This window comes from Anomalospiza imberbis, chromosome 8 (assembly GCF_031753505.1).
Source record: "Anomalospiza imberbis isolate Cuckoo-Finch-1a 21T00152 chromosome 8, ASM3175350v1, whole genome shotgun sequence".
Taxonomy (NCBI): domain Eukaryota; kingdom Metazoa; phylum Chordata; class Aves; order Passeriformes; family Viduidae; genus Anomalospiza; species Anomalospiza imberbis.
Window position 1 is genome coordinate 32,409,103 of NC_089688.1, and position 25,935 is coordinate 32,435,037.

At 41.4% G+C, this 25,935-nt stretch overlaps 2 protein-coding genes across 3 annotated transcripts in view; one reads left to right on the forward strand and one right to left on the reverse strand.

Moving 5' to 3' along the window:
• Positions 1 to 25,935, reverse strand: part of OAT (ornithine aminotransferase) — a 345,851-nt gene that overhangs the window by 227,165 nt on the left and 92,751 nt on the right. The gene's annotated exons all lie outside the window — the stretch shown is intronic.
• ZRANB1 (zinc finger RANBP2-type containing 1) overlaps positions 1 to 25,935 on the forward strand; it is a 41,792-nt gene that overhangs the window by 13,924 nt on the left and 1,933 nt on the right. For both annotated transcript variants that reach the window (XM_068198314.1, XM_068198313.1), the window contains exons 4-10: positions 10,308 to 10,495; positions 12,024 to 12,177; positions 14,552 to 14,623; positions 15,865 to 16,063; positions 20,214 to 20,334; positions 21,175 to 21,304; positions 25,032 to 25,261. In XM_068198314.1, coding sequence (XP_068054415.1) covers positions 10,308 to 10,495; positions 12,024 to 12,177; positions 14,552 to 14,623; positions 15,865 to 16,063; positions 20,214 to 20,334; positions 21,175 to 21,304; positions 25,032 to 25,261 — 1,094 coding nt within the window. The remainder of the gene's footprint in view (positions 1 to 10,307; positions 10,496 to 12,023; positions 12,178 to 14,551; positions 14,624 to 15,864; positions 16,064 to 20,213; positions 20,335 to 21,174; positions 21,305 to 25,031; positions 25,262 to 25,935) is intronic.

Sequence of the window (25,935 nt, forward strand, 5' to 3'; positions counted from 1 at the left end):
TATTCTTGTAACCAAATCCTGTTGTTCCATGTAATTGTCAAAAGGTGGAAGAATTACAAAGCCACTCTACAGAACATGAGTGCATATAGTACTGTAAAAAATGCCATTAATGGATAATTAAAATTACTCTTCTTTTTGCTATGGCAAGACATGCTCTGTAGAGTCAGCAGCTGCAGCTTGGGAGTATTTGTAAACAGTGTAGAGCTTGCAACAGTACAAGATGCTCTGTCAGATGTTAAAAATAACACCAAAATATGTAGCTCCAAGAAACTGCATGTGTAATACTGACCTTGAAAGTAATAATGTTGTATTAATACACATACTGTGTTGTAAATGTTTACAGGCTTTCTGAAAGTATTTTTGTAGTCAGCTGCTTCAAAAAACATTCAAATACCAATTTTGTTTTGTATTTTAGTGCTTTCCTAAGGAAATGCTGGATAATTCTCACAGTGCTGCTAAAGAACAGAGCCATGTGAGAGCAGGGTTTTCTTCAGTTCTTGACCTTGTGAGTTAACTTCTGTGCTGTAGCTTCCCAGAAGCAGATATCGTGTGCCCCAGCATACGAGCAGGTTCAACACTTGAAATATGCAACTATTTTTAGAGTAAAACACTTCATTTGAAACTCTGGCTCTACTAGTATGTCTCATGCTGTTCCTTAATGTTTCACAAAGTCACTTCATGGTTGTTGTAATCAAAAAGCTAATTAGTGGAGCTGCTTTGTTTAACATACTTGATCAGGTGTAAATGTTTTTGTGGGTATGCTGCCTTTGGTTTCTCTGAGCTAATAAATATTCTGGTTTATTTTTGTGTTGTGTGAGTAGTTAGACATGCACACTTCCTTTTGAAAAGGGATGCCTCAGTATTTCCTGATACCTCCAGTTCCTAACAACATTTTTTCCTTCTGAAATGAAGCAGCTGAAATTCTATGTGGTATTTTTTGAGTACCAAGGGTCAGTTGTTGGAGGTTGTTCCTCTGCCTTACAAGGGTATTTATCTTGCATTCTGATAACAATTGTGTTAAATATTAGGCTATTTTTTCCCTTTGGTTTTTCAAAAGTGATTTTTTTGACTATTCTAATGTTACTTAAAATATTTCACACTTTCTGATTTAACCTGTGTGGGAAGGGTTGTATTTATATTTAAGAACGTGGGTCTGCAAGTATTTCATGTTGCTTGTGACTATATTGTTGTACATAAAACCCAAAACCGTGTTCATTGAAGTTTTGTAATGCAGTAATGATTTGGTCTGAAGGGATCTTGGTGAGAAAAGCAGAATGCAGGTGGAGTTGTGTGCTGATTGTTACTGCTGCCTGCTGAAAGCTTTCATGGATTTCTTTCTCTGACTTTAACACCTCCTATACTCCTGGGGGAGAGGGATGATGGGGGCACAGGAACCACCAAAGCGGTTAATTATCTCTCCTTCATCTCAGAATTTCATTTTGCATATTGCAGATATCATTTTTTCCCCAAATACTCCTTGTAATAGGAATAACTTTAGAAAGATTGATGGAGATTGCATGGATTCTCTTGTGCCTGTCTCTGGTTGTTGTGTAGTGTATCTGTGCTAGAAAAATGCACCAGTTTAGCCAGTAATCATTAAAGCAATAAGCTGAATTTCTGCTTGTGATCTTAGTGGGACATACTTAAACCAGTTTAACTGTCAATTGAATATTTTTGCCCAAAGCATCTGTTTTTACCATTGAAATCAAGTGGGTCACTGTTACTTAGTGAGTTCTGTTTGTTTGCCAGCTGGAACTCTTGGGAAGTTTTAGCTGAGCTGAAGACTTGTCAGTCCTTAGCCAAGCAAAATTATAAAATAGGACAAGTTCATGTTAAATACCAAGTAAATTTGTGAACATTGATGGCCAAGAGTTTGTGTGTTACCCTGCTACATCTGACAGATGGTGCCTAACGAGGATTTGGGGGCCTCAGACTGAAACCTCCAAGTTTAAGCTCAGTTGTGGAGGGTCCATTTGCTTTGAATCCATCTTTTGTAGGAGAGATGGTAAAAAGTTAACTTTTAAAGTAAACCCCAAAGTTAAAAATAAAGATGAAAGGAGTAGGAGGAATTCTTGGCAGAGTGGTTATTTTCTTTTCTCTTAGAAGATATTATCTGTCAGAAGGTACCAAGGAAAATGTCTGATACTTTAGGACAGCTGTTTGGTTGAACTCCCCCTTCGCATCTCAACTCCAGTACAAAATTCTCTTTACTAGATTTTAAATTTCATGTCAAGTTTCATTAAAAAACATGTATCAGACTACTCTTTTCCACATCTGTTTTTTTTTTTTTTAGCTGAAACGTGGAGAGATGTGTATAAAGTAGATTTAAGACGGTGTGTGTGTATTTGTATTTTTGTGTGTGTATTTTTTTTTTTTTTTGTTCTGTTGGAGTCATTCATTAATGCTTTTCCCACCTCGGTATGTAAACATGTAATCAAGGCTTCTATTCCTTGCAAATCCAGGCTGGACAAAACGTGATGAGTGCAACTCCTGCTTTTCAGCTTGAATAGTTTCCTTGATGGAGGGTATTCCTTCCAAATCAGAAGGGTTAGTGGTATTCCCCTACTCAAACTCTGCCAGCAAATGTACTTGAATGTTGCTTTTTTTATTGACCTGTTTTTTTTAGAGTATCTGTTGGGTGATTCTTTCTCAGAAAGATGAGATTTTAAACTGATTCATGTGGTTAAAATGTATTAAAATCCTAGCAGAAACTGGAGTAAATGTGGCTTACTGGCTTCCTCCAAATGCCAGTTTAAATTACAAAGAGGAATTACAAATGGTTTCTCCAATGACACCAATGTTTTCTACCGTAGTGGCCTAGAACAAGATTAATGTCGAGTCCAAGGTGACTCATTTCTTAGGGGAGGGAACTGAGGTATACTTAAATTAAACTTTTATTACCTTTTCTATAACTTATGGTACCGATGGCAGAGCCTGGTGCCTGTGGGACTTACAGAATGGCATGTGCAACAATCAGGAGTTGCTGGGGGGCCTGGTGAAGCTGGTTCCAACTGGCTGTGGATTTAAGGAGTACAAGTGGATGAGGATGGCTGTGCCTGTAAAACCTCTCTGGCATGCAGAGTTTGCTTGGGTGTTACCCTGGAGCTTCCCATCTCCTGGCACTTCAGGGCTGCATTTGACAGTGATGCTGGCAGAGTGTGTTTGCTGCAGGGCACTGCTGAGGATTCTTGAGTTGTGAGTGCAACTCCTGAGCTTGAACTGCTAGATTAAAAGTAAACTGCATTTCTTCTCCCTTTCCTTTCTCCTCCACCTGTTTATCACCTGCTGCAAGAGTGTGTTCTTCTCTTGGTTCAGGTCAGTAAGGTGGGTATTGCTGTTGTGGGCCAGAGCTCCCTGTGGGGATGGTGCCTCCCAAATCAAGTAGGCACACATTCTTCTTAGCTCTGTGAACGAAACCACTTAAGAGCGTGTTTCTTAAACAAATCCAAAATATTTAGAGCAATCTGTGATGAATCTTGTTTTGCAGTACATCCTTAAAAGGACTGTAAGTTTATTCCTAGTATTCCTACATATGTCTGCTTAGTTTTTCCTTTGTCAACTGTATTATCTCTCCTACAGGTTTTTTTTTTTTGGTTTTTTTTTTTTTTTTTTTTTTTTTTTTTTATGCCATTAGAGTTTTGAATTAGTGCCAGATAGGTTACCCAGGCCTTCAGAAGCCCTGTGGGCAAGGAGAGTCTCCCTGGCCAGACGTTGGTATGGAGTTGGCTGGGCTGTGTCCCAGGCTGCCCTGCAGCTCCGGAGACACGGAGGCACCTCCTGCTCTGTCCTGCAGAGCCTCTGGCTCTTCTCTGAGTATTTATAAAGGCAGCCTGAAGGAACTGAACTGACATGAACAAGGTGCTTTCAGGTGGCACTGCCACCCAGACTCGTCTCAGGAGTCCCTTTCTGTCCTCCTGGGTGTTTGAAGATGAAGCTGGATTAGGAGATGTTTTTGTGGGGGCTGTGGGGATTTTGTTTCTTTTTGCTGGTTAGTAAGTTCAGACTGACTTCCTTATCACATCCAGGGTACAGCTGAACCCTGATGCTTCTGTTTGTGCTGTGCTAGGGAGTGGGAAGTGTGTGGGTGGGAACAGGCTGCTGGAGGCCAGGAGAGGCCATGCACCTCTCCTTGCAGCTGTCAGGCTGGGCTGGAACTGTTTAGGGAAGTGCAGCATGGATTACTCACTGCCAGGTGATGCCCTGCCATGCTGGCCGTGTCTGGCACTCAGACAGTGCCTGTGGGGATGGGTGGAGGGGGAAGAGTCCCGGGTGTGATTCGTACAGCCCAGCCTCCTTCCCTGTTTCCCTGGGACAGTGGGAAGCATGACTTGGCTGCTGTGCCAGGTAGCGGTGATGTAAGATCACAACTCTCACCGGGCTGGGAGAGCTCTGTGGATTGTCATCTGTGCTTTGTACATCTGTCCTAAATGCTTTACATTTGTGTGTGTATCTTTGAGACTTAGGAGAACTCTGCCTGCAGAAAATCATAACTCCTTTTACTTTGGTCTCTTGACTACTTTTCTTAAACACTGTGATATTTTATGCTACAAATAATTGAATAAATGATCAAGTTAAAACCAGTTATTTCAATTTCCCTTAGGAGCACTGATGGTTAACTTTAATAATTGACTTCAATGATTTTCCACTGTCTAGCTTCCCTTTGGGGTACAACCCTGCAAGTAACAAGGGGTGTGGATGCCTCTGACAGATTGGAGAGGGAGAAGGACATCTTTAAACAGTTGTTCTTACATCTGTGCTGCTTTGTCTTGTAATGGTATATTCAAAACATACTACATGGATTGTATGTAGGGAGAAGAACTGTTTGCATGGAACAAAGAATAACCAATAGTTATCCTCTCTTGCATTGGATGGCTTCAGGTTTAAGGTATATGTCTTCTTGGAAGTATTTATTTCTTTTTTTTTTTTTTTAGCTGATGCAAGTTGCTGAGCTTGAAGAATCAAAAAAAAAATTTAATATACAGAAGCTTCTGTCTCTGTCATTACCTAGAGAGTGGCCTGCTGTTGATTGTGTACTAATACTGACAAGGGAGGCCCTGGAAATCAAGAAAGAGAAGAAACAGAAGGGTGTGTAAATGGCCCATAAAGGTTTTTCAGACAACCCTTCTTTTTTATAAGTTGATGTGTCACATTTGCCTGCAAAGCACTTTGTCCTTCAGGAGAAATTCTTCTCTGGCTGAAATTGTGAGTCACTTCATTTATGGCCATTTGGTGTGCCCCTGGTGAAGAGCTGGAGGAGCCTGAGGGCTGACTCAGCTCCAGAGAATGCCACAGGTCCTCAGCAGTCTGTGTTAGGGGAGAGGAGATTCTTAACAGGTGTCAGAATTAGGCTTTAGTGGGTCAGTTGATCAGCCTCCCTCTTGCTGGCACTTAAACCAATTTTAGGATTAGTCCTCAAATGAGTAAATGAGAGCATAGATATGACAGACCACTTGCAGTTGTATCTGTGGCAGAAGAGAAGCAGCACAGGGCTCTGTCTCTGATCCGCTTTATATTACAGCAGGAGCTGTCTCAACTTCTGACTTCTAAAATGTCTGACTTGGTTGTTTGAGCAATTTGCCTTCTCTTGCCAAGCAGTTCAAGGCATTGTCCCTCACAGGAGGCACAATGACCTCCTTAAAATGAAGTGTTTCCTTTTGCAGTCTGCTCAGATGAAGAACACGGTTATTTTGGAGGCATTGCTGCCTCCTTGAATCCCAGGAATCCCTAATCCCAGGTTGTTCTTTGGATAGTCACAACTGCAGCAGTCGGCTGAAAGAATTTGCTTACTTCATTTGCAGCTTGTGCCAGCCAATGCTCCACAACTATCAGAAAGATGCTGAAGTAAATAAAGGCTATGCTGTAGTATTTTCCTTGGGAACTTTTCTATCTGGATGTTCTGAAGCCATGGAAAAGTGCACTAAGGGAAGGCAGGACTTGGTTTTCTAGTAATTCTTGTAAGCCTATCTTGCATATTTTCCAAGTTTATATAACTGCACTAAACCCTATAAATATTTACATGTTCTAAAGAATAAACTTAATAGTACCTTAAGCTGAAATAGTTCGGTTTAAGCAGCTAATTCTGGCTTATTTAATATGAGGATAATATTGACATCTAATAAAGAAGGAAGTTGTAAAAGTTGTAGGAGGATCAAGGTGGTAAGAATTGTAATTGGATGATTACTATTTTTTAAAATTTAGTCTTTTAAAATACCCTTTTAAATTTCTGCCATCTAATAAATACTAAGATTGCAAATGCCTGATCTGTGCTGTTCATAACAGGCAGGGCTTTACTAGAAGAAGAAAGAAAACCTTGGCTCCTGGTGCTGTGAAAGTCTTCCAATAAGGGGAAATGCCTGAATTGCAAAATGGGAGCACAGTTGAACCAGTAAATGCAGAATTCTGACTTGCAGTTGCATTTTCTCATGACTTGGGTGCAGCACTTGGCAATCTGTCCTCTCCCTTGGGATGTCAGACTATAGTCAGAGATTTTACATTAGGCCAAGCAGAACTTTTTAGCACACAAAGACTCAGGGGTATTCAGGGGTAACAGCAAAGGGACATTTCTGGAGTCCACTTGAGAGGAAAGCTGTGGTTGTGTGGATCAGGAGCAGGCACTGAGTCACTGGGATGTGTTGGCATTTGTGTTGCTCTTGAAGCCAATCAGGGCTGTGCCTTCACAAGGGTTTGAGCTCCTGGAGGCTCCCAAGTGTTCTGGGAGCAATCTTCAGGCAAATGCCACTCTTCCTTTTGACATTTTACCAGTCTGGGGAATGCAGTGGGTGTCAGTGGGGAATGATCCAACTGGCACAGGACACAATTCAGTCTGCTTGTGTAAGTAATGAGGCACTTCTGTGTTGTGAAATGCAAGGAATTATAACATCAGTAAATATTTCTGTAGTGTTTCTCACAAACAGTGGGGGTTTAAAGCTCTTTTTAAATAGACTTAATGAATTGGAGGCTCAGGCTCATCCCACAGAAATCAAAGCCTTTGTAGGAATGTGCCTCCTATTGTCAATATGAACATATTCAGGTCTCATTTTAGTATGGTGATACTGAATTTCAGAATTGCAGGCATGGTGCATGTAGGCAAATTCACCTCATAGTTTTGGGGCAAGATTTGTGTTTTCTGGCTCATATTTCTGACAGCCTGCCTATATTTTGTGTCCACTGCTGCCTTGGATTGTATGGACTGGCGCTGTAAGCAGGGTGGCACGTGATGGGCTGTCAGGAATTTTCCCTGTTCTGAAGTAGCTACAGTGGCGTAGATATTTGGTAGAACAGGTAAAGAGAAATGTTAACTTCTTGCTGTGGCTCAGAGGGGCCAAGGAGGCTTGTAATGCCCACAGAATATCAGCCCTGCAGTACTGAGTTGGACTAGACAAACAAAAACTCCCTGATGCTTCCCTCTCCTACAAAGAGTAATTTTTACCTGTTTTGATTAAAGAACAGAGGATGACCAGATAGTATTCATGCACACAGTCACATTGCCATCTCTCCATGAGCTGTAGCTGTGCTGGTTTGTGTCATGCAGCACACCAACCCTATACCTAAAGTACTACTAAAAATACATTTCCTTGTTTATTTTTTTTTAATGAGGCCTAGAAAACATACTCAGTTTGCCTGGTTTGGATGTATTACTCGATCTTTAGCTTAAACCTCGTCAGCAAAGTTTAGAAATGCACTTTTTAACTGACAGCTTATATAACAATTTTAGTAATTCTAGGACATGGGGCTTTTAGGAATGTCAAGTATTGCAAGACGTGGGAATAAACTTCCAGAACTGGCAGTGCTGCATAGAGCACATGTCACTGATTTGGATCCTTATTGCAGCTTGTAGTAGTTAGTGCTTGAAAAAGGCATTGCCAAACCTCACGTGACCACCTCAGCATCAGCCTTAGATCTCAGTTGTTGCTGAGGTTTGATGAAAAGTGGGATGATAATAAGCAGCTGAGGGTGGGGGACTGGAAGAACAATTAAAATGATGAATTTCCCAGTAGTAGGCTGTAGTAAAATGTACTGCTTGACAGGCTGGCTGGCTGGAATGTGATTTGGGTCTGATCATCTGTCACCAAAAGATCATTTTAGGGATATTTGTTTGAACTTTGAAATCAGTTGTGGATATTTGGATTCTCAGAGTGGCCACCTATCAGTCTTGATGTGTTTGTCTTGGGGGATGTGGTGGAAGGTGCAGATGTGGTAACAGGAGTCTCCCCTCTGTCAGCAGGAGAGGTTAAAATACAAAAAGGGTCGATGTGCCTTTTAGTCTTTAACAAGGTGCTTCTCTGAAATTATTGCAATAATAAAAAATTATCATAAGATAGCAGAGAACTTGCTCTACTATCACATTTCTTCTTTCCTCTGATTCTTGGGTTTGCCAAAGCTGTGGTGTAACCTGTTTTAAGAGGGCAGGTCATGAGAAATTTGATCAGTTATCTGGATACACGTACAAATCTACACACACACACAAAATATCAGTTTGGAGTATTTGGTTGGAATGATCATTGCAACAGCCATGAGGAATTGCCTTATCAGTGGCAAAAATGTTGCTTGCATGGAAATAACGTTCTACACTTGGCACTTCTGACTCCTACAGAGCAAGAACTAAAATTGGACAGACAGAACTCATCAGGGGAGACTACACGGGCAGGCGCTGAATGAGACAGTGCTGGAGAGGAACAGGAATGTCTTCCTTACAGGAGACAGACACATGCAGCACAAACTACAAAATACTGTCTGTATGGTTTTCCTTCTGCCCTGGCCTGTTAGGACTTTGGAATGAGTGGGTAGATACTGTGGGACTAAAACTTGCAGTTGAATTGTTATTTTGGAACTTCTCTGCTTCAGACCACTGTTGAATAATCAAACTGTTATCTGTGGACACTTACACAGCACAGCTGATAACTTTGTAGAAATGTCTTGCACTGATAATCCATTTCCCCCCTGTGTTTCTTCTGAAAGCTTTATAATCTCAGCGTTCAAAATTATAGTTTTTGACTGAGCTAAGAATGCTTTTCTAAATCCTGGATTAACCAGCAAGCCAGTGGTTAATGTGCTTCTCTGCTAGCAGCCATTTCAATTTGTTGTGTTGGAGTTTTTTTAATTTTGGTAGGGGATTTTTACTTGTTCGGGCTGAGGGGGCGGGAAGTGTTGTGGTTTTTCCCCTTTTTAATTTAATTTCAAGTCCTGAGTGGGAGTGATTGTCTTGATTGGGTTTGATGACCTTTCCTGTTCATCAGCTTTTGTGTCTTGGTGAGCAAATGAAGTGAAGGATGGAGTTGGGTCTCAATCTCCAGCCTCTGCTCAGCTGCTGACTCTCAGGAGCTGGGAAGGAGGTTTAGCTGCAGAAAATAGGGACAGGGTTTTCTCATTTGTCATCTGTGCTCTTCTCTGCTTGAGCTGCTGCAACAGGGGCTGCTTCTCAGGAGTGAGATTCTATTTACTGCTCCAGTAAAGATGGCTTTAGGGACACTATTCTGTTTCCTCAGTTCAGCACTGCACTGTTCTCTTGTGGACCATGTACCTAAAATAGAATATATTTGAAGGAATTTCTAAATTTAGGAAGTCTTATGTTGGAACAGATCCTATTAGCAGCTCCACATCTTACTGGTGGTGTATTCTGATAATTGCAGCTAAGGAATACATTCAGCATGATTGGTCTTGATAGGAAGCATGGTACATAAATCAAAGATTTCCAGGGACTCTAGAAGACATTGGGGTCATTCATTGTTCCTCTCATCTTGCTTTAGATGATACACACAGTGTAATTAATTTCTCTTTAATTCAGTTTAATAGAGCATCCTGAGTGAAACTCTCATGCTCCATTATTAGCAGAGATGGTGAGCTGAAGAGAAAAAATTATGCTTCATACCATTTGTACTGTTTGGAAAAAATAAAACTTTTAGTCCAAAAACCTTTTAATAGATCCTATTTCTATGATGTGGTAATTTGTGATAAAACAATCAAACTAATCTCTGTACTGTGAAGAAATGACTTTCTCTCTGGTCACATGAAATACTTGTGTGTATGTTACTGCTGGTGTTTCATCATGGGTCCACTTCTGAGCTGGCTTTTGGTCTCTTACATTTTCCAGCTAGTGTGGGTAATAGAAATGGTCTGAGAGATAAGTGTAAAAATTTTTAGTCTTCTGCCTAAAATAATAAAAAATTGGCAAATTTCTTGTTATGCAGCTGATCGTCTGTTTGGCCTGTAACAGAACAGCTACAGGTGAGCTGTGAAATGAAGTGGCTTGTTCCAGAATGTCTCCCTCGCTGTCTAAAATAAGCTGTGTGTTGTTTCTCTGCCCCCAGGAGTTGTGGAAGGTGATTTAGCTGCTGTGGAAGCCTACAAGTCGTCTGGAGGGGACATTGCCCGGCAGCTGACGGCGGACGAGGTGCGGCTGCTGAACCGCCCGTCTGCCTTCGACGTGGGCTACACCCTCGTGCACCTGGCCATCCGCTTCCAGAGGCAGGACATGCTGGCCATCCTCCTCACTGAGGTGAGCTCCCCTGGCCCTTGCAGGGATGGAAGAGCACTTTAGGTAACTGCACCCCTGTGTGCAGCCAGTGGCATGCAGCTCTGATTTGTGGTGGTGATAGAATATACGTGAATTGCTGCCTTGTGCCTTGGATTTCTCCTCAAGAAGTGAGTTTGCTTTAAGAGATTCCCTTGTGGTGGCCCTGAGCATGTTCAGTTTTCTCGTTAATGAACAGTCTTGGCACACGTTGTGACTTTACTGGCAGTGGAAGTGAGCTATTGTGAGGCTTCCTGTGCTCTGGGTGAGGGAGAGGAAATGCTCTCAAAGCAAAGCATTGGCATCAATGACAGTGGAGTTTATTCTGAATTTGTTAATGAGTAAGTCTACCTGGGCTGGCTTTTCTGGCTTTTGTAGGAGCTTCTCTTGCAGAGAAAGGCAAATTTCTTGCTTTGCAAAATGGCTGCATTTTTTTCTATTCCTTGCCCATTTTATAGACTGACTGGTTCCTCTGTTTTGCTCTTCCACGTTCCATTGTGTCACCTCACTTCTGGTGACCTCTGCTGTTCTCCATCTTTGCCCTGTAAATAATTCTGTTACCTTTTTATTTGTCTGCTTTCTTCAACTCAGACTTTTGCTTCCTCACCTGATCAGGGCCAGATTTTTATTCTGCCTCTTTCCCTGATGCTTAGTAAAATTCTGAAAGCTGCTGTTTGCCTACAAAGCACATAAAGATGATGGAATTCTCAGTGTTGAATAATTAAAAAGAGTAGATGAAGCAAGACAAATGTAGCTAAAGCCTTGAGTATATATTTATATACGACTAGTGTCAGTAGCTTTGTGCTGCTTACATAACTCTGTGGATGGAGTTGCATGTTTTAAAACAAGTTAGTTTACTGAAATACTGTCTTAGGAATTTTTGTGTTTGGTTTTGTTTCAGTGCCTAGGAATACTGACTCATCTTGTCATTTCTGGAAGTGCTTAGTAGTGTTTGAGTCCCAGTGATAATTTCCTTTTCTAGGATATGATTGAGTGAAAGTGTGGGTCTTAAAGGTGTTTTTTTAATATGCATCTGGTGTCATCCCTGTGCCACTTGTCCTACATCATTGAATGGGTTTCTGCTGCCAGTGATGACTAGAACTGGAGAAATTTAACTATCTTAGCTTCATAATTTTTGGGAAGATTGTAGGAAGCTGTCTTGTGCAGTGGTAATAAAGTTTGGTTGAATCTAGACTTGACTCATCCATGAGATTTGAGATTGCTGTTATTATGAGCTCTTACCTGATTTTTTCCTCTTTTTCAGCTAGAAGTGGTCACCTCTTAATTCACTTCTTCAATTTAAAGATATTTTTTAACCAGATATATGCTGTGAGTTCCATGAAAAATGAGACATTTCATTAAGAGTCACTAAACTTTAGCTCTTTCAAGGTGCCGGTGTTTACAATTCTCTTGCATTCCTTGCTGACCAAATACTCTCTACTGGTGGTTATCCCTCCCAAACGTTTACATTGAATGGGATAATCCTGAGTGCAGTAACTGTGTTGTTTTACAGGTATCCCAGCATGCAGCCAAGTGCATTCCTGCCATGGTGTGTCCAGAGGTCACGGAGCAAATCCGCCGTGAAATTGCTGCATCTCTCCATCAGCGCAAGGGAGACTTTGCTTGCTATTTTCTGACTGACCTTGTGACGTTTACGTTGCCTGCAGGTAGCTACAAAACCCTTCTTCCTCCTGGAAGATACTATTGCTTGGCCACCAGTTGAAAATGATGTATTTTGACTTTCTGGTGGTGATGTGTGTGTAGGTTTTATTCATTAAGAGCCTTGTTAATTAATTTATTAAGAGTTTTATTTATTGAAACCTATTTTATTAGGTCACATTTAGTAGTTGAATTTGGTTACTCAGTATTCAGTATTTGCACACTTCAATCCATACATTGTTCCTGTGAACTGAGCATCTGTTGTCCTACTTAGACATGAAGAAATGGAAGAAGAGTGGTGTGTTCTAAGAAAAGGCTGTATTTAAAGTGAAGATTGAAGCCCAGACATTTCTGGTCCATGATGTGACTTTTCACATGGCTATTTTAGCTTTCAGTCCTTTCTGCTGAGGCCCAGAGCTGTTCTTTTTACCTAGTTGTAGCAGTAGCACTTTTTGAATACTTTTGAGGTGCTCTGAGATCAAGAGAACGTTAGCCTGTTAACAAGGAGCTATTAGAAGACTTTTAATCTTCAGAAGATGTTTCCTTTTACAGAAATGCTACCACTAGTCAGAAAACATGCAGCTATAAACTGTGTCAATCAGCAGATCTGTTTGTCTTTTTTATAAAACATTGCAAGAATTCTATTTGGAACCCCTTTGGTGGAGTGTTACCTCCTCATCTCTTCAAAATTCTGGATAATATTTTCCACTTGTGCACCTGACTGAGGTGCTGTATTCAGTTCTGCTCTGTGGGTCATGTCTGAGAGGCACATGGGGTGGGTGTATGGGGTGTCTGGGAGACTAAAATTTCATTGCTTTGTAGGGGAGAGAGGGGGAAAGGGACAAAAGGATTTCATAGCATGTGAGAAATGTTCTCTCCAGAGCTTAAGAATTTGTTTAGTATTTTCAAGAGAGACATCTTAAAGTACTCTGCAGCTTTTTGACTCATGTAATAGCCATTTAGTAATTAAAAAATAAAGCTGTTCAAAAGCTTTTGTGCATCAAGACTTTCCACTTTCCTCACACTTTGCCAACTGCACATCTTCTGCAGTTTGGCTCCAGAGAGCATTTCCAAGGATAGAAGTATAAATCACACAATCCTGGTCAGATATTACCTGAACAATGTAGTTTAGGAACTAGTTTCCACTCAGCTTTCAAACAAACAGATTGGAGCCTCCTGAAAAGCCAGTGCTTGGATGTTAGAGAGCAAAGCTTTTACATTGACTGCAGGTCACTGCAAGCAGTTTTAATTTAAAAAGCCCCAATCAATCATACAAAAAAAGACCACCCCACATCACCCTGCCTGCACCAGGCATTAATGTGCTTCAGTAGCAACTCATGTGCCTAAATGTGGACTTAAAAGCCCTGGGGTATTGGGCATCTGAGCAGGACTGGCAGCTACCACACTGCAATTAAGAGAGATCTTTGTGTCCTTGAAATACCACTTAGGCCCCAGTCCTTATCCCCTAAAGTGCCTGAAGGGGTGCTGGATGTTCCTGTTCCTCTGTTATTTACTGCCTTAACTTTCACGTGCTTAAATTTCATAATTGTGCTGAAACCAGCAAAGTTTCTCTGGTTGCTGCTCTGCCTGGCAACCCTTTACTGCTTATCCTCTGTTGGAAGGCAGGCCAGGAGCAAATATTTACTGTGTGGCACATGCTGAGTTTTAGAATGTGTGACAGTGTTTGTTGTTTTAAATGACACAGCAGTCACAAAAGAGTTATGTCCAGTATACAGTTTTCCACCTTTTTTTTTTCTCCTTCTCTTTTATGTGGTAGTTGCAAATTCTGTCTGTAATGCTCTTATAGCAGTTGTCAGTACTGGCATTTTCCATGGCATAGCTCAATAGTTTTCCCATTTCTTGCTTTTTAACTTGCTGCAAACCATTGGGATTCTCAGAACTATCTCTCAAGCCTGAAAGAGATTACAAAGGAAGGACATGTTCTGGAGAAAAACACATCCCTTGGCAAGCTGTACCTGTCCATTGGGATAGACTGCAGAGGAGAAGCCATTCCAGATGGGTGGAAAACCATTGCTTAGGATAGAAGCTGTGCTAAAATATAATAGGGTTGAAAGTAAAAATACTCTTTTTTTATATTTCTCACCTCAAAGTGGTTGTTCTCTACTTTGTCCTTCAGAGAAATCCAGTCTTACCCTATCCAAGCTGTGGTAATCCTTTCTGCATCAAAGGTGTGACAGGGAGGCTGATTTGCAAACCTGCCTCAGCAGCTCTGCAAAGCCTTGGGTCACACATGACAGCAGCTTTCCAGAGGAGGTGTTAGGGCTGATAGGGCAAAAGCTGTTCTGTGAGTTCTCTTGAGCAGCAGCTGGTGATGTCTCTTTTACATTTAGTGACTCTTGTATTTGATTTCTATTTTTCCAGATATTGAAGATTTACCGCCCACAGTCCAGGAAAAATTATTTGATGAAGTACTTGACAGAGATGTTCAGAAAGGTAAATGCACTGAGAACAGCAGGGATCACTCCTGGTTTTTCATTAGGGAATGTGTCTCTTACTGAAAATAAACTACATGTGTCTGTAGATATGTGGCTCTGTCCATGAACGTTTTAAATAGAGATTGGGTGCTTTCAACTGGATCTGCACCCTGGAATTCATAAAGTCACAGAATGGATTGGGCTGGAAGGGACCTTGAAGACTTTCTAGACCAGGTTGCTCCAAACCAGCAACTTGCAGAATGGGGCAGCCACAGTGTCTCTGGGCAGCCAGTGCCAGGGCTCACCACTCTCACAGGGAACAGTTTCTTCCCAACATCCCATCTAACCCTGCTCTGTGGCAGTGGGATGCCATCCCCCTTGTCCTGTCACTACATGCCCATGTAAAATTATTTTAATTTTAACATTTCCAGTTTATTTATGAGGCAGAGAGAGAACGGAGTCTGTAGAAATCATGTTTGTGGAGCTTTTAAAAAATCTTTAAAAGTCACTTTTGAGTCACAAGCTTTTTAAGGAAAACTGGAAAAAATCATTTCAGTAACAATCCTCAAACAAATGATGTAGGTGCTGTGGTTTGGTTTTGGTTTATTTTATTGACAGTAGAAATTTCCTCAGCCAGTGTAGTTGTTTTGTTCATGTTGATGCGTTGTGAAGGCTGCCCTAGAACAGAGGCTGGACAGAGTTAAGGAATAGAAATAAAGAATAAAGCAGGGATTTATTAAAAGGCCTCCATGGTTCCACCTTGGGCAGCACAAGAGCCCAGCCAGGGCCACACCCAAGATGAACCAAAATGGTCACAAAATGTACAACCAGTCACAGGGTCTCCAGAAATTTTATAAGTTCTGCTCTATTTGCATCTTGGAGTTCATTGTCCCATTCCAGCTTTAGCCCATGCAGTCCCATCCTGCTTGTTTTTCTCTCTCCAGCCCACGTTGTTTGTGCTCCTGGGGCTGAGGTTTGGATCATTTGTCCTTGGTGCCCAGCTGGAGCAGGAATTGTTTTGTCTCCCTGTTCTGTGCAGAGAGCTCACCATCCCCTGATATGAAGCCCAGACCCACACACTAAAGCAGCACAGAATGCGAAAAATACAAAAGCTAAAACCTGAGGCATCAATTGTAGTATGAAGGAAAGCAGAGTTTTATTGATGCAAAGATCAGATCACTGAGACTATGCCATTATTGTGCGCTCTGAATTCTCTGAGCTAAATAAGAGCTTGTTTAAAAGCTGGCTGTGCCGTTGCAGAGCTGGAAGAGGAGTCTCCCATCATTAACTGGTCCCTGGAGCTGGGGACACGCCTGGACAGCAGGCTGTACGCACTTTGGAACCGCACGGCCGGGGACTGCCTGCTCGACTCCGTGCTCCAGGCCACCTGGGGCATCTACGACAAGGACTCCGTGCTGCGCAAGGCTCTGCACGACAGTTTACACGACTGCTCCCACTGGTGAGTTAGGGCAGCTTCTTCATGTGCTGGAGCAGCAAAACCCCACAGCCACCCCTCCCCAGTTCCCTGTTGTCTTGGTTTGAAATGCCAGGTGTCTGCTGAGGAAGGGAGGAGCCTCCCCTGAAATGGAAAACGTAAACTCCCTCCCTCTGAATTATTATAATTTTGAAATTAAGGGGCTCTCAGGCAAAGATATGGGAATACGAATAACAGTTCTTTACTAGGAAATTAAAAATACAAATGCAGTAGTACAAAAAAAACCCAACACTGGCAGAGTCAGAACACAACCAGACCCGCTGTGGGTCAGGGAGGTGGCAGCAGTCCCATGCCATGGTGGCTCAGCCCTCCTGCAGTGCCAGCTGTGCTTCTGCTGGAGCAGGGATCCTGCACAAGGCTGGAGTTTTCCTCTGAAGCTCCAGGGCTGCTGGAGATGGGCCTGGGCTTCCTCTGGGAATGCAGTGGAGAAGAAAGCTGCTCCTCTGGGAATGCAGTGGGGAAGAAAGCTGCTCCTCTGGGAATGCAGTGGGCAAAGGCTGCTGTGGTGTTCCAAGGTCAGATTGTATCCAGGTAGGAATGCTTGGCTCCTCCCCTGGGTGGAGCATCTCCCCATGGGATGATGGAATTTTATCAGCCATGCAGGGACACTCACTGGCCATGAGCAGAAGATAATTAATAACTAATGGCCCATGAGCAGAAGAGATCTCCTGGAGGGAGGATTGGTTGTGGGGGAGATAAAGAAAAAACTGCCCGATGAACAGAGATAACTGCCCCACCTCTGACAGATGATAATAGAATACACACCCCAGCCACGTCTTGCATTCCAACCTAAGACACCTGTGGATTGTACTCCTCAAAGCTGTCCAGTGACCAGCTGGGATCTTTATCTCATGTTTTAAATAGGAGCACTGGAAACTTGGACACTGTGAACTCAGGGATGGTGTGTGAGTGATGCTCTGCAAGTGGCATTTCAAGCACTAAAATGCTTTATACTTGTCAAGCATGCACTAACCACAGTTACTGCAGCTGGAATTTGTGTCCCTGCAGTGTAAATCATGTACATGCCATGCCTTGCTGCTTGGTGGGAGCTGTGCAGAAGATTGTTAGTAGAAGATACCCTTTTATTCTTTATAAACTTTTCAGTATTTTCATTCCATCTGCTTAGTTACGTCTTTACTCAGGATTGCTCTTTTTATCCCTGTTCTGTCTGCTAAAATAATGGCAGTAAAGCAGAGAGTGTTGACATTTAACTGGTTCTGTCATTTGGCCTTAAAATTGATTTATCATTCTGTAAAACAACTTTTGTAGCTTTCCACTGACAGCCTTTTTTAGTCGGATACTGTGGTTACCTTCTGCTAGAGGGACAATCTTAGTTGGACCCCCAGAGGTGTCCAGCAGCTCTCCAGGGTGTCCTGGACTAAGGGATGAGCTGATAAAGACTGATAATCCAAATCACCGATGATAATTTCTTTGATGTTCTTGTAGTCAAGGACAGGATAAACACTGTCAGCACATACTGCAGAAGGAGCCTGTCCCTGTCCTCTTGCTGTACAGGAGGTCAACAACAACAATTAATTTAGGGGTACCTGTAAGTAAATTCTGTGCTGTTGGGGGAGAACTCCCCAGATTTTCATGCAGAGCTGAATTCCAGAAAGTGGAGCTTCAGTAGCAATTCTCCTAGGAACCAGTGTCTGAGAGGATCTGTCGCTGCTTTGGAGTTGTTCAGATGGAGTGTCCATCTCAACCATGCAGCAATGTCCCTGGCATCACAGGCAGCTCCCATGAGGCCAGAACAGAAATTTAGGATAGATCAGGTTTTGTTCTTTATGGTAACAAAACTAAACTTGGTATCCAAAAACAAGCTGCAAACTACTGAGCTTTGGACCAAATCTCCCAAAATGTTGGTGTTCATTGTGGCTGACTTACTGCTCTATCTTAACATAACTCTCACTTAGAGGCTACTCAATCTTGTTAAGCTTTTTAGTTTATGTCTAGACAGAATTTTCATTTTACTCTGAATTTGTGTAATCTTTATCCTTATTAGAAGCATAATTTTTAACTGATTGATGTGTTCCTTCAAGAGAACAAGTCTTCAAGGAACAAGTCATGTTCCTTCTTAGGAAAAAGTCTTTAGAATAAATCTTTTAGCCAGGTTTTGTTGTAAATTAGTCATTCTGTGCATCCTATAGGTGATGTATAGTTTCCATTTGAGAAGATACATTTAATTTTGTGGGCTAGGACATGTGGCTGATAGGAAGTGATGTCGTCACTGGAACAGGCTCTTAAATGCAATCCCTGCTTAAACTTTTATCTAGTGGAATTATTCTTCAAAGCCTCCACAAAGACACTTAAAAATGAGTATTTTTATAGTCAGACAGAAAACACTCATGTAACTCATTTGACCTTGTTTTGTTATGTTTGTTTAGATGCTGAACAAAGAAAAATCTATTTACCAGAGACAGTCTTGTGTCTGGTACTCAGAAAAAGCTCCGTAGAGAAGTTCCCAGAGGCTCTGGCCGTTGGAGACTTTTCCACTCACCTTTCAACAACTCCACTTTTTTAATTTACACAAAAGTGTGTTCTGAAGTGCCCCTTTTTGTATTCCACCATTAGCTTTTGCTAGAGAATAGGCACATGCCCTAAGTTGACTTTCAGAATTTTGTTCTTTAATGGATGCATTCAGTTCTCTTGTGTTAACCTGAAAAGTTTACTTTAAATGAGATTGAAATCTTGTCTATGGCTGACTAACTCAGGGAATAAATTTCTTTAGGAGAACACTTCACAATCCAGCTTTTAGGGAGTAGTTTGGTGTTTTCCTTTTTTTCTTTTTTCCCTTGAATTTTCTGGGCTTTCTCTCTCATTCTGGTGGTGTGGGCGTTTTTGTTGTTGTTTTGCTTTGTTATTTCTTCTCTTTCCCCCAGAATCTGATTAAATTTCTTTCAGGAAACCTGGGAAAGAATTCATTTAACACAAGTGCTGTTAGAAATTTATGAGAGAAAACAGGCAAAATATTTATGAGGTTCAAAGGTAGAAGTGTTGGTATGTTTGGATAAAAACTGGAATACAGATCCAGAAGATTCCCTGTAGATATAACTGTCATTTAGCTCAGACCTATCCAAATATCTTAATCATAGGAATTTTAAGCCATGCAAAGGTTTTAGCTGGACTCAGGAAAACCAGCCTGGTTGGTGGCTGCTGTCCTACACACCAAGATTTTAGGGTGATTCCAGCTTCACTGAAAGCACAGGAAAGATCTTATCCACACACACTCACTGCCTGCTAATATTCTCAGATTTTAATTAAATGAGTTCATTTCAGTGACCTTTTTAATAAGCTGAAACTTCAGAATGGTTTCTTTGTCTTCACAGTAAAGGCCATTGTTTAAAAGATGGCTTAGCACTGTTCCCTAAATCCTGGTTCCTAATACGAAGTTGTGGCTTTTCCATAGTGTGGTGATTGGACAGAGTTAAAAATTTCAAAAAGCAAACACCTTCCTTTTAATGTGTCATTTTTCTTGGTAAATGGTTAAATAAAATCTCGTGACTAAACTAAATCCCACTTTGCATATTTGATTCTTATCCACACTGCTTTACAACTCCATATAATGTGGAATTACCACCCCTTTGCTCCAAAATCTGGTATGAAACAGATTCTGCCTCTTAACCATGGGGTGTTGGAAATGGATATGCAAGTACTTTGAAGTTAATTGACTCAGGATGTGGCTAGAAATAGAAAATACCTTTTTTCTGTGTGTGTGTGAGAAGAATGAGAAACTCCTCCTGTATGAAATGGAACGTCTTACTTGTGTTCCCTGTATATCAACACTTAAATAAGCCTAAATAAGACTTAAAAAAAACCCCAAACAAACCCTATTGCAAGAAGTATCAAACTAGGCAGGAGCCTGGTAGGAGCTTGGACCGTGTTTGCTGTAGGAATTGCTTTTTTTTTTTAAGTGGTTCTTAAATAAAGATTAATAAATGGAGTCTCCTGAAGATAAAAAACAAAACACAATCCAGTTTTCCTGCTGCTTGCTCTCTTTCTTCCCCCTTCTTGGGAGGAAGGGTTACAAGGGTTAAAACCTGCTGTCAGGATTATGGTGGTTCAGTAAATATTTTTGCCTTTACCACTTTTTTTCTCTCTGTTAACATTTTAGGTTCTACACACGCTGGAAAGAGTGGGAATCGTGGTATTCCCAAAGCTTTGGTTTACATTTCTCCTTGCGAGAGGAACAGTGGCAGGAAGATTGGGCATTCATTCTCTCTCTTGCAAGCCAGGTAAGAAAACTCCTTTGTCACAGGGCTTTTGGAAAAGTTATTTTAATATCTAGAAAGAAGTTTCAGGACTAGAAGAGTTTTTTGGGAATAAGAATATTTCTGTATGAAGGAAGAACATTCCTCTTAAGCCAATGATATTAAAATCTTACTGGGTAAACTCTTCTGCCAATGTAGAAAAGGTTCACTTGAATTTATAATTGTTAAGCTCCCTGTGAAGCAGTGCAACACAAAAAAAGAATTGTGGTATTAGAGTGAAGTCTGTAGAACAGACTCATAGACAATCAATCATGTGTTTAATATCCAGCTCCTGCAGCACTTTAACCTCCCAAATAGACCTCCAAATCTGTCAGCTTACACTGCTCAAACTCCAGCAAGCTGAGATTTTATAACTCCCCTCCAAAATGAGATTTACATTCCCATAAGCTTCCAGCTATGGGCGTATTTTTAGCTCCTTTTTTATAGTATAAACATGATTTTGGTGCTATTTTTTTGAGATTTGTTTTGTATGTGCCCTTTTCCTGTCAAAAGGTATTTGCCTTAAAGTGCCCTCAGATGAAGGAATTATTTTTAGACCTAACATTATGTAGAGTTTCACTTCTAAGTGGGGAATGAAATCCATTACATTGAATCTGGGCAATAGGACAGAATTATTACTGACAGCTGACAAGCTGAAATGTTTATCCTTATTTTCATTATTTTTCCAGTCTTTTATTTTTCCTGTCAAAGCTTTATCACTCTTAAAAGCATTTACTCTCTCAATTTGAAAACTGTTTTTCAAATTTCAAAGTAGAGGATGGTAAGTTCTGTTTCAAGTGATGTCTTTCTTTGTGTTTGGTTCAGCCTGGAGCGAGTTTGGAGCAGACACACATTTTTGTACTTGCACATATTCTTAGAAGACCAATTATAGTTTATGGAGTAAAATATTACAAGAGTTTTCGGGGAGAAACATTAGGATATACCCGCTTCCAAGGTAAGCCTTTCATTTTTAAAATTCACTTTTCAACAAGGTTGGGCTGTAAATCAGTAGTGACATGAAGTGACTGTCTGAAAAAGGATGGAATGCTATTGTAGGTAAATTTTCATTTGCTATTCAAAGGAACAAAATAATGCCCTCCAAACTTGCAGTTTTTCATTTTATAGTGGGCATGGTGCCTGTAAAAGGGAATTCCATGATACTTTAAATGGGAGTTTTTAAAATTTATTTGTGTTTCAGTGATTCACACTTTACAGCAAGTGTGGTGTGAATACTGATTTATTTCTCATTAGTACTATAATTTTGCATAGTTTGATCAGGTTCTTTCTGACTTTTTCTCCTTTCTTCAGGACAGCCTGGCTGTCCTTAAGATGAATACGAAGATGACTCAGTCCAGTTTTGCTTAGATGTAACATCTGTAGATTTCTAAAGATGCATTTCCTGCTTTGCAAGCCAAATCTGGGTTTGGGCAACTTTCCCCTCTGTGACATGCTAATACTTTGTTATTCAAATAATAAAACATGGGAGGGGATTGGGAGCATCTGCACAAACTGAGCTGTAAACAGAACCCGTGGGGAAGGACCTGTGTGTGTTCCAGGGGGTTGGGACATTGGGTTTGCCCACAGTTTGTATTCCTGGCTTCAAGTACATCTGCTTGATGATGGCCCACTCTTTATGTATAGCTTAGCTGAGGACTTCCCAAAACATCTCTGTGATTTGAAATAAAAAAAATATGGTCACTTTGGAAGGAGGCAAGGCCATAGAAAACCTTAAGCTGTGCAGTAATGTTAATTTATAACTATTTAAAGTCTTGGCTTCTCAGTTTGGGGTAGTAACAAAACTTCATGTAGGGAAATTAATTACTTTTGTGAAGAGTCTAAAACTTTAGTAGTCATTGTAGTTAGATGTTAACTTTTCTTTTGATGATGAAAGGCTGGAAAGGAACAGTTACTTGTGTCACTTAAATCTGACACTCTGGCTTTGTGTTGCTTTTAACTCCAAGGTTTGCAAATGGTTTTATTTCCTAGACTGGGTATCGAGGCAGACAAGTGTTACGTGGCCTGAATGTGCTGACATTTTCTTGCTCTGTGAACCAGAAGCAAACTGGGTGCCTGGAACACCGTTCTACTGCACACGGGTTTCCAGGAATTTAGGCAGCCAAATAGCTATGACTTGACATTTGCTTGCCACAAGCCACATCCAGCCATACACGGAAACAGCCCTGGGAACAGGTGAACTTGGAGTCCTGTGTCCCAGTACCTGGAATTGCTCCTCTCCCTGCCCAGCCACATTTTTGTGGTTAATGTGTGCTCATCAAATGCCACTGGCACAGCTGAAACCCAGCTGAGTGGACTGGGAGAGGGATGGACTGCCAGGAGGAGTCTCCTGCTCTGGGCCTGTGTGTGGGCTGTGCTCAGCACCTGGAGCTTTGGGGAGTGCTGGGGTGTCCCTGCCTCTCTTTAACATCACATCTGCCAGAAAAGTCCCTGGAAGTGTCCAAGGCCAGGTTGGACAGGGCTTGGAACCACCTGGGAAGGTGGAAGATTGGGCAGGGGGTGGAACTGGGGGGTGGGTTTTAAGGTCCCTTCCAATCCAAACCACTCTATAATTTTGGATTATAATAGAAATGGGGAATTGGATTTTTTTAATGCTTGTTCAACATCATGGTTCAGTTTGTAGCACCCTGTTAGCCACCCTTAAAATACTCTCCCTGACAGGAATTTTTTCCCCCAGGGATTCCTTGTTCCAGCTTGGCATCCTTGCTGTAGCTGCTGTGAATCCCATAATTGCCAGTCTCCTTGTTTCCCAGATTCCAGCTGACTGTTAATTCTTTAAGTACTAAAGCTTCAGTGGTGGAAGATCTGCTTGCTCAAACCCTATGACCTTGGTCAGACCCTCCTGCTCTGGCCACATGTATTTAGTGGCACAAATATACAGGAAAAAAGATGACTGACTGAAGTGATCATCAGGTCAAGCTGGAGAAGCAAAATCCTCTGTGGGTGGCTCCAGGATAGATGTTAGCCCATACTCTGTATTTTCTGTGGCTTGTGTTCATGTCAACTGTTGTTACACGACCTTCTGGCTTTGTATCAGAGTGACTTTTATAACTCTTAAGAGCACTAGATATTCTCCCTGGCAGTGCTTGAAATTCTTTTCTTGTGCAGCTCATCACAGTGTTGAGGAGGAATGGAAAGTGCAGCACAGCCTTCTGTCTTGGGGAAATGATTAGTGTGGAATTTTCACCAGGATAAAACAATGGTGAAACAAGTTTTCCAAACACTTGCTGAATTTCAGTGTAGAGATGGAGGCAAACAGATGAGTTTCAGTCCTGAAAGGTCACAAAGCTGTGCTCCCAGGAATTGAGGGACTGTCTTCCTTTTGACTGGATGTCATCTTCGGTGTAAATTTGAATTTTGACTGTATGTTTGGTTCTTTCCCTTAATGCAAAAGTTTGAAACTTTCTGGTGAACGCTTATCCCGCGTCCTTCACCTTTAGTGTTTAACACTGCTTTATACTGAGACTTAATAATGGGGACAGGAGGGAGGGAGGGCTAAGAAGGTATTGAAAGGATCTGTCTTTAAATCGAGGTGTTGTAAAAAGTTGTGTGACTCTTAATTATAAGCAAACAGCAAAACTTCTAGGTAGCTCTTTATTGCTAATTCAAAAACAAGGCGGGGAGGAAAAGGCACAATTATTTACTCGTAGCCCCTACTAATTTTTACTGCAGTACAAAAAGATGAGCTCAAAACTTCAGCAGAACCTCCAAAGCTACGCCTGCCTCAGATTCCCATTTTAGTGCTGCCCATCCCTCTCCGTGGCTGTCGAGGAGCTGTGTTTGCAGCAGCAGCTGTACTAGGAGGGGTTGCTATGCTACATGTGCTCTTCAGTTTATGTGGGGCTATTTTTAACCTGTCACAAGGTGAGCTGTGCTTTTGCTTAAGTTGTCTTGCAGCAGTACACACCAAGAATTATTTATGTTCCTGGAAGAAAGGAGTTCCCGTTTTGAGACCTCAAGCAAATTGCTGTCTTTATTGCTAAAAAAGGTGATGAGAAAAAGTGCAGTTCTTCTCAGAAACTGTGACATCAGGTGTTGGTTGTAGCTGAGCAAAGCAGTATCAGCTTTTTGGTGTTTTCTTTCTTTTTTTTTTTTTTTTTCCCGTTAAATTGATGTGAATAATTGATGTGTGTTAATTTAATCTGTGAGTGCTGTGTGTGAGCAGTCCCGTTCTCTGGGATGGGTTACATCAGTGCTGAGTAACATTTTGTGCAGTGAGTTCTTTTAATAATAAGTTTTGTGAGCAGATGGTGGAATTTTTGCTCTGGTAAAAATAGACATCTGACTGTAGCCTTTATTTCTGTCATGCAGAATCTTTTTTTTCTTCAGTTTTAAGAAGAATTATCAAACATAAAAGGCTGCTTTTCTAACCTTGCTTTTCGTTCATCACTGCACTATAGACCATAAATTTCAGGGCTGTGGTAATGTATTGGTTATGATTATAATCTTTTGTGTCTAAACTTGCACAGTCGCAAAGATATTTGACTTGTGTTAATCAACAGCAATTAGCTCTACTGAAGAGTGTGGCCTGCGTCAGTGCAGACCAAACCATGGATGTTTTAAATGTGACATGCTTCCCTTTGGCCCAAACCACAAAGGTTTGTAACAAAATCCTTCCTTGTTGAGCAGCAATTCTGAGCCTTACCCTGTGCTTTCCTTCCCCACAGGTGTGTATTTGCCTTTGTTATGGGAACAGAGTTTTTGTTGGAAAAGTCCCATAGCGCTGGGCTACACGAGGGGCCATTTCTCCGCCCTGGTTGCCATGGAGAATGACGGCTATGGCAATCGAGGCGCTGGTGCTAATTTGAACACTGACGATGATGTTACTGTTACTTTTCTACCCTTGGTGGACAGCGAGAGGAAATTATTGCACATTCACTTCCTTTCTGCTCAAGAGGTAAGAAAGAAACACCTGGATTGTGGCGGTGACTTTGTCACAGCTGCTTGCTGAAGCTCAGCGTTCTCTGTAGCCTCCCGAGTTTTTGGTGTCCAAAGAATTACAGGGAGTGTGCTGTTCTGGTTAATTAATGCTGCTCCCTTCCCCATCATTCCAGGTGATTCTGAAAGGAATTTTTCAACAAATTTGATGCTTATTTGCAACTCTGTAAATAGAATTTAACTTCATTGTCCATGTAAATCACAGAAACAGTCATAGAATCACAGAATGTCCCTAGCTGGAAGGGACCCACAAGGATCATCCAGTCCAACTCCTGGCCCTGCACAGGACACCCCAACAATCCCACCCCATGCCTGAGAGCACCAAATATCAGAATACCTAGAAAAGGATGCCAAAATAAGGGTTCTGTCACTAAGGCAGAAAGCTGACTTTTGGGGTTTTTTTCCCTAAAGATGAAGCACAAATGTTGGCCCATAATTGCAGCATTTTCCACCTTCTATTCTAATGAAACTCAACTAATTTTTGCTTTAATAACTATGATAAAAATGTGGAACTTCTTCACTAAAGGGTGTGCATGGGTGAAGGGAGGGCTGGAAAACTGTAGTAATTGCAGAAAGTGGGCATTTTGTAAATAAAAGGAGAAAAATATGAGCTTCAAGTCTAGAAAGGGATGT